Source organism: Triticum dicoccoides, chromosome 2A, assembly GCF_002162155.2.
Source record: "Triticum dicoccoides isolate Atlit2015 ecotype Zavitan chromosome 2A, WEW_v2.0, whole genome shotgun sequence".
Taxonomy (NCBI): Eukaryota; Viridiplantae; Streptophyta; class Magnoliopsida; order Poales; family Poaceae; genus Triticum; species Triticum dicoccoides.
The window spans coordinates 646,410,195-646,425,846 of record NC_041382.1 but is presented as its reverse complement, the minus strand read 5'-3'; the positions used below and the strand labels follow the sequence as shown (position 1 = coordinate 646,425,846).

At 49.0% G+C, this 15,652-nt stretch overlaps 1 protein-coding gene across 4 annotated transcripts; it reads right to left on the bottom strand.

Moving 5' to 3' along the window:
- Positions 1–8,941: 8,941 nt before the first annotated feature.
- On the bottom strand, positions 8,942–10,712 carry LOC119359763. 4 transcript variants are annotated; one of them, XR_005172657.1, is made up of 5 exons: positions 10,068–10,712; positions 9,873–9,965; positions 9,687–9,749; positions 9,492–9,585; positions 8,942–9,415 (listed from the first exon to the last, which is right to left on the bottom strand). XR_005172657.1 is itself a non-coding variant. In XM_037625853.1 (4 exons), the coding sequence occupies exons 1-4, from the start codon at positions 10,193–10,195 to the stop codon at positions 9,320–9,322; spliced, it is 411 nt and encodes a 136-aa protein (XP_037481750.1). In that variant the 5' UTR covers positions 10,196–10,712; the 3' UTR covers positions 8,942–9,319. The 4 variants fall into 4 exon arrangements, 1 of the variants encoding a protein (XP_037481750.1); XR_005172658.1 differs by having other exon boundaries at positions 9,873–9,998; positions 10,097–10,712; XR_005172656.1 differs by having other exon boundaries at positions 9,873–10,712.
- Between the last annotated feature and the right edge of the window lie 4,940 nt (positions 10,713–15,652).

Genomic DNA, 15,652 nt, shown 5'->3' with positions numbered 1-15,652 from the left:
GAGGCAAATTTAAAGCGTCGAGCCAGAAGAAGTTTTTTACCCCTCCTATGGAGGGCTGGAAGGTGCAACGAATTCATCAAGGTCAATTCCGTCGGCGATCCGAGTGGCAGCCGCAAGGAAAGTTTCCATAAAGGACCTGAAGTCGTGTTTCTTGGTGTTGGCCACCCGAAGGGCCGCCAGCTTCTCTTCTCGCGCATCTTTACAGTGGACTCGGGCCAGACACAGAGCAACATCTGCACCACACCGAGCCGAGGACTTCTTCCATTCCTGCACTCGACCAGGGATCGTGTTCAAGCGGGCCATCAGCAACTCAAGGTCATTCTGAAGTGTCTCCTCAGGCCAGAGTGTCGAGTCGATGCGAGATGTGGCGGCCTTCAGCCTTGCGAGATAGTCCACGACAGCTGCAACACGAGACTCCAGTCAGAAAACATCCATGGCAACTTCGTCGTTCACCGGAGAATTGACGGGGTCGAGGTTTGGCTCCAGCCGGCTAGTTTCTTCTTCAAAGTTTTGGCAAAATTCTGCAAGGATGATCACTGAGTCAAGGGGATGGTCGAATGGAAAAACCACGATTGGAAATGTTTGCCGAGCATAGAGGTTTACCTTCAAGCATAAGAAACAGCTTCTTGGCAAGACCACTCAGGAAGGCCTCCAGATCATTTTTCTTCCCAGTCAACTTACTGACTTGGTCGGTCAGGGCAGCTTTATTAGTTTTTAGTCGACTGACCTCCTTGTTGGCGATCCCAAGAGCAGCTTTGAGATTGGTATTGTCTTGTTCAAGCTTGTTGACTGAAGCTAACTTCTTGTCAGCAAGCTTGATCTTCTCAGCTAGTTCGAGGTCTTTCTTCTGTTGGGCCTCCCTTACCTTACCTGCAAGTTACAGCAAGATCAGATTTTGAAACAAGCAAGGGGAAAAGCAGTCGTCAGGGTCTCACCAAACATACCTTCGGTCTCCTCCTTTGCCTTCGTCAGCTTCTCCTGAACCAGCTTCAAGCTCAGCTCGAGTTGAGTGTGCTTGTTTTCCAGCTCAGAGTAGCGAGCCACAAGATCACAGGAGTTCTGCGAAGAACCAATCGACTAAATGTCAAATATAATTCACTTCCGAGTGAAAAAGGAAAAATCACACGTTTCTAAGACTACAGCCGAATACAAGCATTCGACCGTAGTCTCGGGGACTACACCCAGTGGGTGCACTTAGCGTGCCCCCACTAATCTTGTTGAAGATAAAGTCGACCAGTCGACCTCAAAAAAAAGAGAGAGATGTATTCTTTAAGACTGTAATCAACTGCAAGCAGTCGACCACAGTCTCGGGGACTACACCCAGTGGGTGCACTCAGCGTGCCCCCACCGGTTTGTGAAATCCAGTCGACATAGTCGACTGACAGAAAGATTGACATCATAAAGCCTAAGGCCGACTGCCAGCAGTCGACCTTAGCCTTGGGGACTACACCCAGCGGGTGCACTTAGCATGCCCCCGCTAACACGGAGTTTAATCGACACACCCAGTGGGTGACTACTATAAATTCCGGAAAGGAAAAAGTTTTTGGTAGCATATCCAACAGAACAAACGGTGGTCGACTGACCTGAACATTGCTTTGGAGGGCAGAACTGGCGTCATAAGCTGCCTGGCTCGCATCCCGGATGGTCTTCAACTGCTCCATCATGATTCCCGCCTGGCGTATCGCCTCCTTCGCCACGCCAGCTTGGTCCTCTGGGACGTGGTGCGTCGTGAAGAGGGAGGGCTGCTGAGCACTCGTCAGTGGATCTGCGAAGGACACCATGTGTCGAGTGGTGTTCTCTTCCTCCGCAATCAGAATCTCAGGCGCCGTCACATCCTGGGGCACCTTGCTGGCGGACGCTTTCCTACTCCTTCTGCGCTTCAGCGGTTCCTCATCCTCATCATCATCAGGGAGATTGATAACAGCATTGGGTGGAGCTACGGAGAAGAATCAGGATCAGAGATCGCGAGTCAGTCGACTAAAAACAGCGTTAAGAATATAGTACCTGGTTTTGAAGTTGCTGCGTCCTCCATCTCATGGTCATCAGCCCGGGCTGAGGTCTCAGAAGTAGCAGCACTGCAACTCCAAAGAATCAGTCGACTAACTTCAGCGTCAACCAGAGACAAAGTTCACACAAAATAAGAAGACTTAAGCAGCACGATTACCCTGATATGGTGGGGATGGACACCTTCATCTTCGGCAGGAGCTTGATCGGCTTCGACGGGGCCGCCCTGGGCTGCTTCGGCGCCTTTTCAGTCGGCACTGGAGAGGTGGTCCGAGGGCGCTTGGTCGACTGAGCAACGGTCGCAACCCCCTTACCACGTTCAGTCGAAGGGTCGTGGACAAGCTTCGACCGCCTTTCTGAGCGCGGTGGTACGACTTCCTCCTCCTCTTCTTCCTCGTCTTCAACGTCATCTTCATCACCGTCATCATCATCGTCGTCATCATCATCCTCAGCAACGTCCGAGTCCCATTCCTCCTCCTCCTGGCTCTCGCCCCCACTCGCCTCACCCTCCTCAGTCGGAGCTTGTGCCCCATTGGGCATCGAGTACAGCTCGGTGAGGGCCTAGCAGATATCAAGACAAGGATCAATCGACCAGTCGGCAGGATAAACAGAAATGAATGTGACAAGAACACAGTGGAGAGCAGAGCAAGCGTACCTTGTTTGGATCGCTGTTGTGGTCGAGTGGAGGAATCCTTCTGGCTCCGCGTGGGTTATCCTTGTTTCCGGTAACGGCTGCCATCCATCTTTCCAGAGTGACATCGTCGACTGCTTCTGGATGGACTCGAGTCTCGTCTTCAGTCCCACAGTACAACCACATGCAGTGGCTCCGGAACTGAAGGGGCTGGATGCGACGCCTAAGGAAGACCTCCAGGAGATCCATGCCCGTCACTCCCTCCCGAACCAACTGCACCACGCGCTCCATCAACATCTTCACGTCAGCTTTCTCCTCCGGAATCAACTTCAGAGAGGAGGGCTTGTTCACTCGGTCCATGGTAAACTGAGGGAGTCCACTCGACTGCCCCGGCGTCGACTGGTCCTGGCAGTAGAACCAGGTCGACTGCCAGCCTCTGACTGACTCGGGAAAGGTCATGGGCGGGAAGGTGCTCTTATTCCTCACCTGGATCCCCAGACCCCCACACATTTGGACGACTCGGGTTCTTTCATCGCCTGGGCTCGCCTTCTTCACGGTCTGAGAGCGACACGTGAATATATGCTTGAACAAACCCCAGTGCGGTCGACAGCCCAGGAAACCCTCACACATGGACACGAACGCGGCAAGATAGGCGATAGAATTTGGGGTAAAGTGGTGGAGCTGCACTCCAAAGAAGTTCAAGAAGCCACGGAAGAAAATACTCAGCGGCAAAGAAAATCCACGATCAACATGGGTGGCCAAGAGCACGCACTCACCCTCTTCTGGCTGGGGCTGCCACTCCTTCCCCGGAAGCCTCGCAGCTCCATGAGGGATCAAGCCCTCGTTGGCCATGTCGAGGAGATCTTTTTCTGTGATGGTCGACTGGATCCAGTCTCCTTGGACCCAGCCCTTCGGCAGGCGGGATCTGGACGAAGACCCGCCGCGGCTGGTAGATCTCCCCTTCGCCTTCTCCGACGCCGACGCCTTCTTCGCGCGTTCCAGCGCCGCCGTCTTCTCCTTGGCCATGGTTGCCGGCGAGATGCGCGAGGGGAAGTTGTGCGGGGGCGAGAGCGAGCGCGCTGGACGGGGACGAAGGGAGCAGAGAGAGAGAGAATGCTGAGGCACAGTACAAAAAATCCTCGCCGGGCGCATTTATAAGGTCCCTTCCGAGTGGATGACAGGTGGGCCCGGTCGATCTAATCATATCCAGGAACAGTTATGCAGACAGGATACGTGGCGAAGAAAGCGGTGCGGAGATCGAGGCGTCTATGTCCCGTCCCATCCAAACGCCGCGGTCCGCTCCTCTTCGCGCGCATCCCCAAATTTCGCATCCCGCGGAATCCGCGAACGGCAGATCGGTCTGTCAGACGCGGGGTTTCCCGCGATCCGTCGCTCGGAGATCGTCGAAGCCCGAAAGATCACTCGACGAAAGAAGAGAATGGATCGAGTCGACTGAAGACAAGTTTCTCACTATCGACGAAGAGATTCTTTGGTCCAGAACAACGCACGACCAGTGTGCAAAGGTTAATCGGAAACAACATCAACTCCTTCCTCACTCGAAGCCTCAATCCATTCGGGGGCTAATGATGGGGTCATGTACCTAGGGTAGGGTCATGGACCTGATCTAAGTACCTTGCCCAAGGACACCCTTAGAAGAGGTCGCCTTCCAGTCGACCAACGAGGGACTCACTCGACTGACTTGAAGGACTCGACCATGAAGACTCACTCGACCACCAGGAGGTCAAGAGGCACTCTGCACTGCAACGGCCTGTAATTAAGTAGGCTTTATGATAGTAAAGACACTTTATGTGGGGCGTTACCAGTAACGCCCCGGACTTAACTCACCTTACATCCTCTCCTACGTGGGCTGGCTGGGGTCCTGGCGCACTCTATATAAGCCACCCCCCTCCACAGGTAGAGGGGTTCGGCACCTTGTAACTCATATACTCATAATCCACTCGACCGCCTCCGGGCTCCGAGACGTAGGGCTATTACTTCTTCCGAGAAGGGCCTGAACTCGTACATCCCTGGTGTTTAAAACCTCTCCATAGCTAGGACCTTGCCTCTCCATACCTACCCCCCACTCTACTGTCAGGCTTAGAACCACGACAGGCACCGGCTTGCCCCTTCGTGCTCCCATTCGCCCTTTCTCTCTGGATACCCTCTTCTCTCCCATGATCCTCTCTCTCTCTCTTCCCCAACTGCCGCTGCCACCATGGTCGCCTGGTACCGGCCAGTTCCGGCGAAGTCCGTCACCATCCAGCACATACACGAGGTCATCTCGTGACGCTGCTCCTTCTCCACCGCGTTGATCCATCGCGCCGCTCCTCTACGCGCGGGCCCGGCTAACCCCAGCACCGCGGTCATCGGTGCACTACACGGCGTCGCCATGGACGACGACACTACGCCTGCGGCTCCGATCGGTCCTCCCCGACACCGCCTAAGTCCTCCCGCACTGCATCGCCTCCTGGTCGTTGTTCCAGGCGCCTCCATCGACTGGAGGAACGATGGGCCCTCGTCCTTGTGCCAGTGCGCGTCCGTGAAGGAAACGAACCGAGATGTGCCGCCTCAGATCCACTGTGTGAAGGCAACGGTGAGCGTTATCTCCACTTCCCCCATTTCCTCTATCTCTCTATCTCTATGTGTGTGTGTGTGCTCATCCGCTCGAGATTCAATTGGATATGTCAATTTGTTTTTTTTTGCAGGGGGATGGATCACAATGGGAGAGGTGCAGTCCTCCAGAGCTGTTGGATCCCAAAATTGGAAGGTTTATTGATTTCCCATCTGGTTTATTTGTGCCTCAGTTGAGATCATGCATTTGAATTATGTTGTTGCTTGATGAAAAATTAGTAATGGACTACTGCAGTATAGTCCATATCATGTCTTTCTTCCATTGTCTAGACACTAGATTAATTGTTGTTCAAGATAAAAATATCCTGTTGATTGTATGTACATGTATCAAATGAACCCGATGCTCCTGTACATATATCTTGTTCTGCTAATTTATTCATGGTTGACCAGGATAGTTGAAATGCAGCTAGCTATAAAAAATGCATTGATAACGCTTTTTGAGATACTATCTCAGATGATGGTCAATTAGATAGTAGTTTATAACATTGTGGTAGGAAAATCTATATAAGTTTCGTTTTGGCTGGTGTAAAGTTTGTGTGAAGATTGTTGTAAGCACCACTTGTGTGCTGACTTTACTCTTTCAAGTCCTAATTTAGTAGCTTACTTATGATGCATGTGCTTACTATTTCCATTTTGTGCATTCGTATTCTGTCTCAGATGATGGCGATATGTTGCGAGGATGAGTGCTTCTCCATTTTTTGTTCTGTATGTGGTGGTCGACGTTTGTACCTCGCTCGGGCTAATTTCTTTGGTAATTCACATATGAAATCGTTAATTTCTTCCATATTTGTTAGCCTGAAATACTTTGTCAAATATTGATTTCCTTGTTTGATCAAACAACACATGAACTCCAATGTGTACACGATACTTCCGTGGTCACGTTATTTTGTTCATGCCATGAGTTGACTAGAGAAAGATGGCGATGTTTTGCTTATCGTGGTTGTAAACCTGTATACCTAATGATGGTGTATTCTTATGTTAGCTAAAAGTGCTTCTGCTGTGTAGTTCGTCTAACCAAATTTGTAACAAATTTGTAGGGACCTAAAAACATAGATTGATATGTGATATTGTAATGAATACATAGACAACATCAGCATGGCAGACTGCCATATAAGATAGAGTATAAGATAAAAGGACGGTATGTTACTTCTCTCCGATTGCACATGGATAGTTTGATCTTGCGGTGCACGTGTAGTTTATTCACGGGGATGTATATGCATAATTCAGTAATGGATTGTTTCTTTTCTCCCTGCGAATACTAACTGCTAGCATATGAATTTATTTGCTGATTCTAACAAGATGCATCGCTATATCTATAATACAGTAAGCACCTCTTGAAGTTCTGAACTGTCAGGTGGTGCCCTTGCATAGTTGGCTGGTTCTCTTAATTTTCTTTTTCCCTGCATTCTATTTTCCTGGTTTTCCATCGCTCCAAAAGTGTACTTCAAAATGAGTGTGCATGTATTCAATATTCAGAGAGATGGGGTACTATGTAGACATTCATTGTATTTGTTATGTACCTGGTTACTTAATAATCATTATGCCAGTTACGGTTACTTTGAAATCATTCTCTTAATAGTCATTATGTTCGACAGGTGCACGGGCTTTTAGATCTAAGGTTCACCGGCACACAAGGTATATCCTAAGACTTTAATCGGTCCTACTCTACTGCATATCCCTGCTATTGTTGTTCAGTGTCTTGCTTGGAATACGAACTAGTGGACCCGTTGCGCCAAATGGCGCAGAGGCACGCTAAATCCATATGCGCAATGAAAAAAATATCCTTGGTTTAATCCCCTTTAATAGGAAACATCATGAATTGTTGTCTATGTTGAGATGTATATACATATTTTAATTCTATAGCACAAAATACTTGCTACCATGTTTGCAGAGACCCATTTGAAATCAATCATATTCACACTGAAAACATTTGCATTTTCCAATGACTTTGTGTTTGAGCAAAAAATACATAGGCTCTTGTTTAAGAATGTATGTACCTTTAAAATCATTAAATGCTTTCAACATATTTTCATTAGTTAGGAGCTTTAGGTTTGAGCAAACATGTATGATTGGAGCTTTAGCCCTTCTGTATAAAAATAATACTATGAAACGTCTCCATAATAGCTAGCTATGGTCTATGACATTTGTTTCATAACTATCAAACATGACTAAAACATCATTTCTATTGAATCACGTAGACTAAAGAAAAAAGGGGGATTAATCAATAGTTCAACACTAAAACATTATTTCGGAACCAATACAATATTTTAATCGATTTCTCGCCTATGATATAAGAGGCTGCAGATGGCAAGTAAAACCAAAATCAGTGTCACCTTGACGAATATGCAGAATTTGGCATGTTTGGCAATTGAAAAACATTCAAGGATACAATATCTTTGACTTTAGCACAAAGCAAAATATTGGTATAGTGCTCAAACAATCCCAAAATGGTATTAAGAAATGAGAAATGGTAAACTTGCTAACATTGTTCAAAATGGTAATTTAGAAACCTATCCTGGCCTTCCAGTTTATAGAAAGAAAAGAGACGGGAGCTTAGACAGACTTTACAAAATGCTAATTCATCCACTAAGCTTCTGCCAGAAATAAGCATGCATTGTAGATTCAGTAATTAACTATGTTGCATGGAGAACTTATTTTATCAGGGGCAGTCTATGTGACAACCTACCCCAGTGACAAAGCTATAAACCTACCTCTAGTGAAAAAGCTATAAACTATCTAATGGACAAAAATAAAGCTTTCGACATTCTGCATACCATCTTTCCCTACCACAATGTTATGAAGCTCTGAGACTGTACACGCATGGCAATAGGAAAAATGAAGCTCTGGAATTGTACACGCTGTACAAAGCTATAAACTCTCTAATGGAGATGACTTTTTTAACCAAACTAAAGCCAGTGCATGGCATATGGTCAGAGCTAAGCGAGCACGCATACATTGTTTGAATTTGTAATGGCACACACGTTCCAAGAAAAAAACATGTGAAGAACCTAGTAGCATCAACCAGTTCCAACACCACCCTACACCTCAAATCCACATGCCCGTTGCATGGTGATTAAACACGCACTTCACAGGGGAGTGTATGATGCCAAAAGAACACCTGCATACACACGCAGGTAAACTGGTACAGCCACAATAGGACTTGGAAAGAAAAAGTCTGAACTACCTGTTAGATGTACAGACTAATTGTGCAGACTAATCGTAATACCTAAGTTACCTCATCAGCCACTTAGATGTACATGTATCACAGCCCAGAGTGCAACACATTTTATAGCAGCAACATCAGATATCAAAATGCACTGCATCTCAGACTATCGATCCTTGATAAATAAACAAAAGCACATTCAACCTGGTTGTAGTTTCAAACAATCACATGGCAAATTCTGCCTACACACCTAAACTAAACCAGCAAGTTATGGTAGTGGCCCAGAGAAATAATTTAGAGAAGCGACATAAAGCAGAGGAGAAGGCAGATGGTAAATCATCGAAACTCAAAACAGGTTACAACACAAAAGATTTGTTTATTCCGGAAATATAAGTGAGCATTTGATGAGAAGAAAATACACTCTATTAAGGGAACTAGAACATTTCAAAATGCTCACCTAACATACACAAAACAGAGACCAGCCATGTAATTTTACTGCCTGGTAGGTTATCATTTTTACTTTCCTTGTCCAGCGAAGAGGAGTCACAGTTTGCATGTACTATAGCTTCATTCGTATATCCTTGGAAAACAGAGTCAGGTGCAACATTTATACACCATTGTCTAATATCAGTTAATGAGAAAAAAGTAGTGGAACTAATAAGCACACAAATTCTCAAATCAATCTCCACAACATCGTCTGCAGAAAATTTTACAAAAGGAAAGGGCAATCTCTTCTTTTACCATACCAGAGGTACATCAAGTTCGTTTCATTTGCAGACAATAGGAAAAACCTTAATCCAACTGAAAGATGTACAATCCAGAAACAATGATGAACATCAGCTCTATTGACTTGTGTAGTTCCAGGGATAGCAAAAGTGCCTAATTAAATATTACATGTATATGACCTTGCGATTCTTAGGCTTTGTGAAGAACTGGAAAGTTGACTTTAGTCCAATCGTTAGCGGAACACCAGAGACGAAGAGAACCTGACATGAAATGCATGATAATTAGGATGCAATAGGTTAGAGCGAAGTATAAGTAAACCAGGAGGATGATTCTTACATTTCCCATTGCAAGGAACCCCTTGTCAAACAGCATGAGGATCCTAAGAAACGAGAAGAGAACTCCAAAAACCCAGTCAAGCCCAGCCCGATCTCTGTTGGAAAATGTGAAATAATTAGAGCAAGAGTTCAGAGATGCAAGTGCATTGTACAGAACAAGTGTCACTTAGTTAAACTAAACATCCAACATGCATACTTAGAGAGTGCGTTCAGAAGTAACTTTAGCAACTATTAGATGGTCCCTCCTGATTATATCTTCCTGGAAATTTGTACAACAAGCAATGAACAAACAATAAAACACTAAATAACACGAATGGTTCTTATTCTGAGCATGAACAGATCTACACTATAACAATATGAAGTGAGGTTCGGTGAATAATACCTAGAGGAAGCAATTCTTATTCCATCCAACCCTTCGTCCAGCGCAGCAAGATGGATCCATATCCATAATTGGCGATGTATGAATAGTTGTTTCCTTCATTAAATCTAGACTGAGAACTGGGTAAATCTGTTTCCATGTACAACAGAGAGATAGATAAGGGGATGAGAGAGAGCATAGAAAGGAACGGGAAAGTACCTGCGCTTGGAGGGGGAGGCTAGCCTCACCAGCGTCCAGCTGTGGTGGTGAAGAGGAGCACGTGGACGACGACTGCCTCGACCAAAAGAACAACGACGGTGACGGATCTGACGGCCTCGGGCAGCCATTGTCAAGACCTACCCCTCGTCGGGCAGGAAAGAAGCGGTGCTACTCGTGTAGGCACGGCCGGGGCGATTGGATTCTGACATCCCCTTCCCCATCGTTCCTCTGCCTCCCTTCCTCCTCTCTTCTGCCCATGGCTCCGCCTGGGTCAGGCTGGGACGAGAGATGGAGCCATGGACGAGCCTAGCGGCGTCCAATGCGGGAGGGTGCGGCGGCTGCGGTGGCTGACGAGCGAGGAAGGAAGGAGGAGGAAGGGTGTGGGAGACGGCTGTGGGGATTGGGGGAAAAGAATCTAGGGTGCGGCATGCAAGAGGACAAGCGGTTCGACATCGTCGCACGTCCCGTTGTTTCCGCCTTTCCTCAACCACCATGCGTAGCGATCGGACAGGTTGACTTTCACCGAGGATCCAATTCACCCATGAAGGATCAGCTGTGACGCCCCCGATTCAATCATACACTAATCATACACGCAAACGTGTACGATCAAGATCAGGGACTCACGGGAAGATATCACAACACAACTCTACAAATAAAATAAGTCATACAAGCATCATATTACAAGCCAGGGGCCTCGGGGGCTCGAATACAAGAGCTCGATCATAGACGAGTCAGCGGAAGCAACAATATCTGAGTACAGACATAAGTTAAACAAGTTTGCCTTAAGAAGGCTAGCACAAACTGGGATACAGATCGAAAGAGGCGCAGGCCTCCTGCCTGGGATCCTCCTAAACTACTCCCGGTCGCCGTCAGCGGGCTGCACGTAATAGTAGGCACCTCCAGTGTAGTAGAAGTCGTCGTCGACGGTGGCGTCTGGATCCTGGGCTCCAACATCTAGTTGCGGCAACCAGGTAGAAGGGAAAGGGGGAAAAGGGAGAGAAAAGCAACCGTGAGTACTCATCCAAAGTACTCGCAAGCAAGGAGCTACACTACATATGTATGCATTGGTATCAAATGGAATAAGGGTATCATATGTGGACTGAACTGCAGAATGACGGAATAAGAGGGGGATAGCTAGCCCTATCGAAGACTACGCTTTTGGTAACCTCCATCTTGCAGCAGGAGAAGAGAGTAGATGGTAAGTTCACCAAGTAGCATCGCATAGCATAACCCTAACCGATGATCCTCTCCGCGTCGCCCTGATAGAGAGCGACCACCGGTTGTATCTGGCACTTGGAAGGGTGTGTTTTATTAAGTATCTAGTTCTAGTTGTCATAAGGTCAAGGTACAACTTCAAGTCGTCCTGTCACCGAAGATCACGGCTATTCGAATAGATTAACTTCCCTGCAGGGGTGCACCACATAACCCAATACGCTCGATCCCATTTGGCCGGACACACTTTTCTGGGTCATGCCCGGCCTTGGAAGATCAACACGTCGCAGCCCTACCTAGGCACAACAGAGAGGTCAGCACGCCGGTCTAAATCCTATGGCCCAGGGGTCTGGGCCCATCGCCCTTAGCACACCTGCACGTTGCGAGGGCGGCCGGAAGCAGAACTAGCCCCCTTAATACAAGAGCAGGCTTACGTTCCAATCCGGCGCGCGCCGCTCAGTCGCTGACGTCACGAAGGCTTCGGCTGATACCACGACGTCGAGTGCCCATAACTGTCCCCGCGTAGATGGTTAGTGCGTATAGGCCAGTGGCCAGACTCATATCAAATACCAAGATCTCGTTAAACGTGTTATTTTGAAATAACCGCGAGCGCTGACCAGGGCCAGGCCCACCTCTCTCCTAGGTGGTCTCAACCTGCCCTGTTGCTTCGCCACAAAGATCCACTCTGAGGGCCGTCGGGACAAGCGTCCTTTCGGACCCAATCCGTGGATCACTCGCGGGTACTCCTACGAGCCGACCCGTCTTTAGTCACCACAAGTATCATATATTATGTATAGGTATATACCCGTGATCACCTCCCGAGTGATCACGGCCCGATAGTATAGCATGGCAGACGGACAAGAATGTATGGCCACTGATGATAAACTAGCATCCTATACTAAGCATTAGGATTGCAGGTAAAGGTAACAACAGTAGTAGCAAGGACAGGCTATGCATCAAGATAGGATTAACGGAAAGCAGTAACATGCTACACTACTCTAATGCAAGCAGTAGAGAAAAGAATAGGTGATATCTGGTGATCAAAGGGGGGGCTTGCCTGGTTGCTCTGGCAAGAGAGAGAGGGGTCGTCAACTCCGTAGTCGTACTGGGTAGCAGCAGCGTCGGTTTCGGTGTCTAGCGAGAGAAGAGGGGGAAGAAACAATAAATACAATGCTAACAGATGCATAGCGATGCATGACATGACAAGTATCGGTGCTAGGGATGTCCTAACGCGGTATGAGGTGATACCGATGAAGGGGGAAAACATCCGGGAAAGTATCCCCGGTGTTTCGCGTTTTCGGATAGAGGAGCCGGAGTGGGGAAATTGCGAGTTCGATAGGTTAAGGCTGCGTGGCGGACGAACGGGCTGCGTATCCGGGTTCGTCTCGTCGTTCTGAGCAACTTTCATGTACAAAATTTTTTCCATCTGAGCTACGGTTTATTCTATATTAATTTTTAAAGTTTTAAATCATTTTCTAAATTTATTATTAATTCAAATTAAAAGGGGAAATTGCTATGTGCACCTAGTAGAGTGCACACAGCGGGGCCACCGAAGGCTGACAGTGGGTCTAGGGGTCCCTGTTGACTCAGTCAACAGTGCAGTCTACAGTCAACTGCTTGACTATTGACTGGTCAAAAATATAGATGGGGCCCAGGTGTCATTCACACATATCTTGCATTTTCTTTTTAAGTGGATATTTAGAGGAGGGGTCCACCTGTCATTTACACTATACCGAACCGCCGATTAGACTAACTAGTAGGAGTACTAATTAGCTAATGGAGAGCCGGCCGGCCACCACACACACACAGAATATACACACGCACACACAGTGCTAGGGATTAATTCTATTTTCTGTTGAGAAAAGATAGCATTTTGTGATTTTCATAGGAATTAATCCATGCATCAAATTGATTTGGTCCAACGGAAACGTTTGAGCTTTGACAAGTGTTCTACCTAGTCAAATTATTTTTACTCCTGTTAATCGTGGTTTTGCCACAGTTTAGAGGCTGTCCAAAGGGTTAGTCAGTGTAAAATTTGAAAAGCTAGCTAGTAGCTACACTAATTAGCAGCAGCAGTAGATTCAGAAGAGCAGCGGCGGCATGCACACGAGTTGGGCGCGGGGCGCGGCGCTGCACGGCGTGATGCTGGGCTGGTGAGCGACGCGGAGCGAGGGGCGAGGCAGGCCGCGGTTGCAGGGCGGTTGGGCGCAGGCGGACGGACGCAGGGCCGGGCGCGGCCGGCGCACGTGCACAGGCGGCGGCAGCACGGCGAACGGGTGCGAGTGGAGCGCAGCACGGTAGCAGCGAAAACAGCACAGCGCGGCTACGGCGGGCGCGACTGGGCGCGGGGCAAGTGCGGCAACGGCGTCGTCGGACGGAGGCAGGCACAGAGCATGCAACGGGATGCCGGGTGCGGGAGGGCCGTAGGCGGCGCGCGGTGACGGATACAGGGGCCGCGGGGCGCATGCGGCGTGGCCAGCGCGGGGTCGGGGAGCTGCGGGCACATGACCAGGGGCATGGGGAGCACGGCAGAGCCATGGCGAACGCGAGCTGCGGTGGCTCCGGGCGCGGGGTGATAACGGCCTACGGCGGCATCTCGAGGCGGGGGGAAGGAGAAAGAGGGAGTGGCGCTCACCGAGCAGGCACAAGGAGGCCCGTCGAGTGGTTTAGGAGCAGCAGAGGTGGCCGGCGTCGTCGTGGTTCGCCGGCGTCCCGAGGAGGAAGAAGTTTCGATCCAGCACTACAACGGTGAGGAGCTCCAACGGGTGGCACCGGTCAATGTAGAGGATGACGACGAAGCGGGCGGATGCGGTCCTAGGCGTCGGGGCGCATGGTGGCCGCGGTAGGGCGAGATAACCGAAGACGCGGGCGCACCGCAAGGTGGATCTGGACGCGGGGGAGAGGAGAGTGTGGGGGCAGGGGGAGTGGATAAGGGGGAGCGCGAGGGCAAGTGGGAGGGGACGAGGGGAGCCTGAGGCGTCGGGGGATCTTATCCCCTCGCCCACGACGCCGGCGAGCTGGTCGGGTGGCGACCGTGACCGGGCGGTCGGTTGAACAGTGAGAAGACGACCGCGAGGGGGGAGTGGGTTGGCTGGGACGTTGGGCCGGCTGGGTGGGCTTGGCCCAGGGGAAGGGTTTTTCTTTTACTTTAATTGTTTTGTTGTTTTTCTTTTTACAGTTCTAGTTTTATTTTAATTTTGAGTAGCAATTAGCACTATAAAATACAGGAACAACACCTAATTTGATTTTACTAATTATACCACTGCCACATTTAGTTTGAGGTTCAAATAAAATAGTTTTGTATTTTTATAATTTAAAAGCATTTAATAATTGTTTTAGCCACTGTTATATTCGTAAAAGAGCATTTAAATACTTTTACAAAAATGTTGGGTCAGCACCATAATTGGTTATGGAATATTTTCCACACATTGAATATTTCATTATGCATGTTTGAGAAATTTGAATTTTGGACTTTAATTTGAATTGAATTTGAATTATGCATTGGATCAAATGAGGATTAGCAACAATAGTGTGATGACATGGCACCATCAACAGGGGATTACTGTAGCTTAATTATCCGGGCGTCACATCAGCCGAATCTCATCTATCTACTACCCCTATAAAAGAAAGAGAGGGCGGAGAACCAAATCATCCTATCCATTCAAACCTGCAATCTGATGGTCTATGTCGCTTCAAAAGACCAAACATGTTTTATGCTTTAATTACCCACCATGCCATTGGGTTACAATCCTCAAACACGTCCGGTAAAAAAAGCGCCCTCCCGCGACCACGCCCTCGGGCAGTTTGGCCCCTGCCCGACCTCTTCCCCCCACATACTCCCCGCCAGCCACCGCCGCCTCCGTCTGCACGCCACCGGACCGCCACGCCCACTCTCCAGTGGCCCGGTCCGGCCCCTCCCCGCCCCGTCCGCAACGCGCCGCGCCCAGACGAGCCGTCAGGGCCGCCAGCGCACCGCCCGGTCCGCCGTCGCCGCCATCCCTCCTCCACGCACTGCCGCCTCCGCCGAGGAAGAGGTGCCCCGCGAAGGGGAAGTCCCTCCAGGGACGGCGCAGTCGGCGAGCGCCGCGTAGGCGTCGATGTGGACATGGGCGAGGGAGGTAGCCCTGTTGTGCGCGGCGGGGAGGCATATGCCGACCGCGTGTCTCCTCTCCGAAGGGGTGTGCCTGCATCCGATGGTGAGGGACCCTAGCTCCACACCCCTTTGTCGTTGATGAATGAAACCTGCAGGTACATCTCTTTCTTTCTCTGATCTACTTTTCCTCTCTCACATACACAGTTCTACCCCTTCTCTTGTCCAACTCATGATTCCTTGTAGTAGGAGGGGATCACATTGGATCCGAGTATGTGAGGGA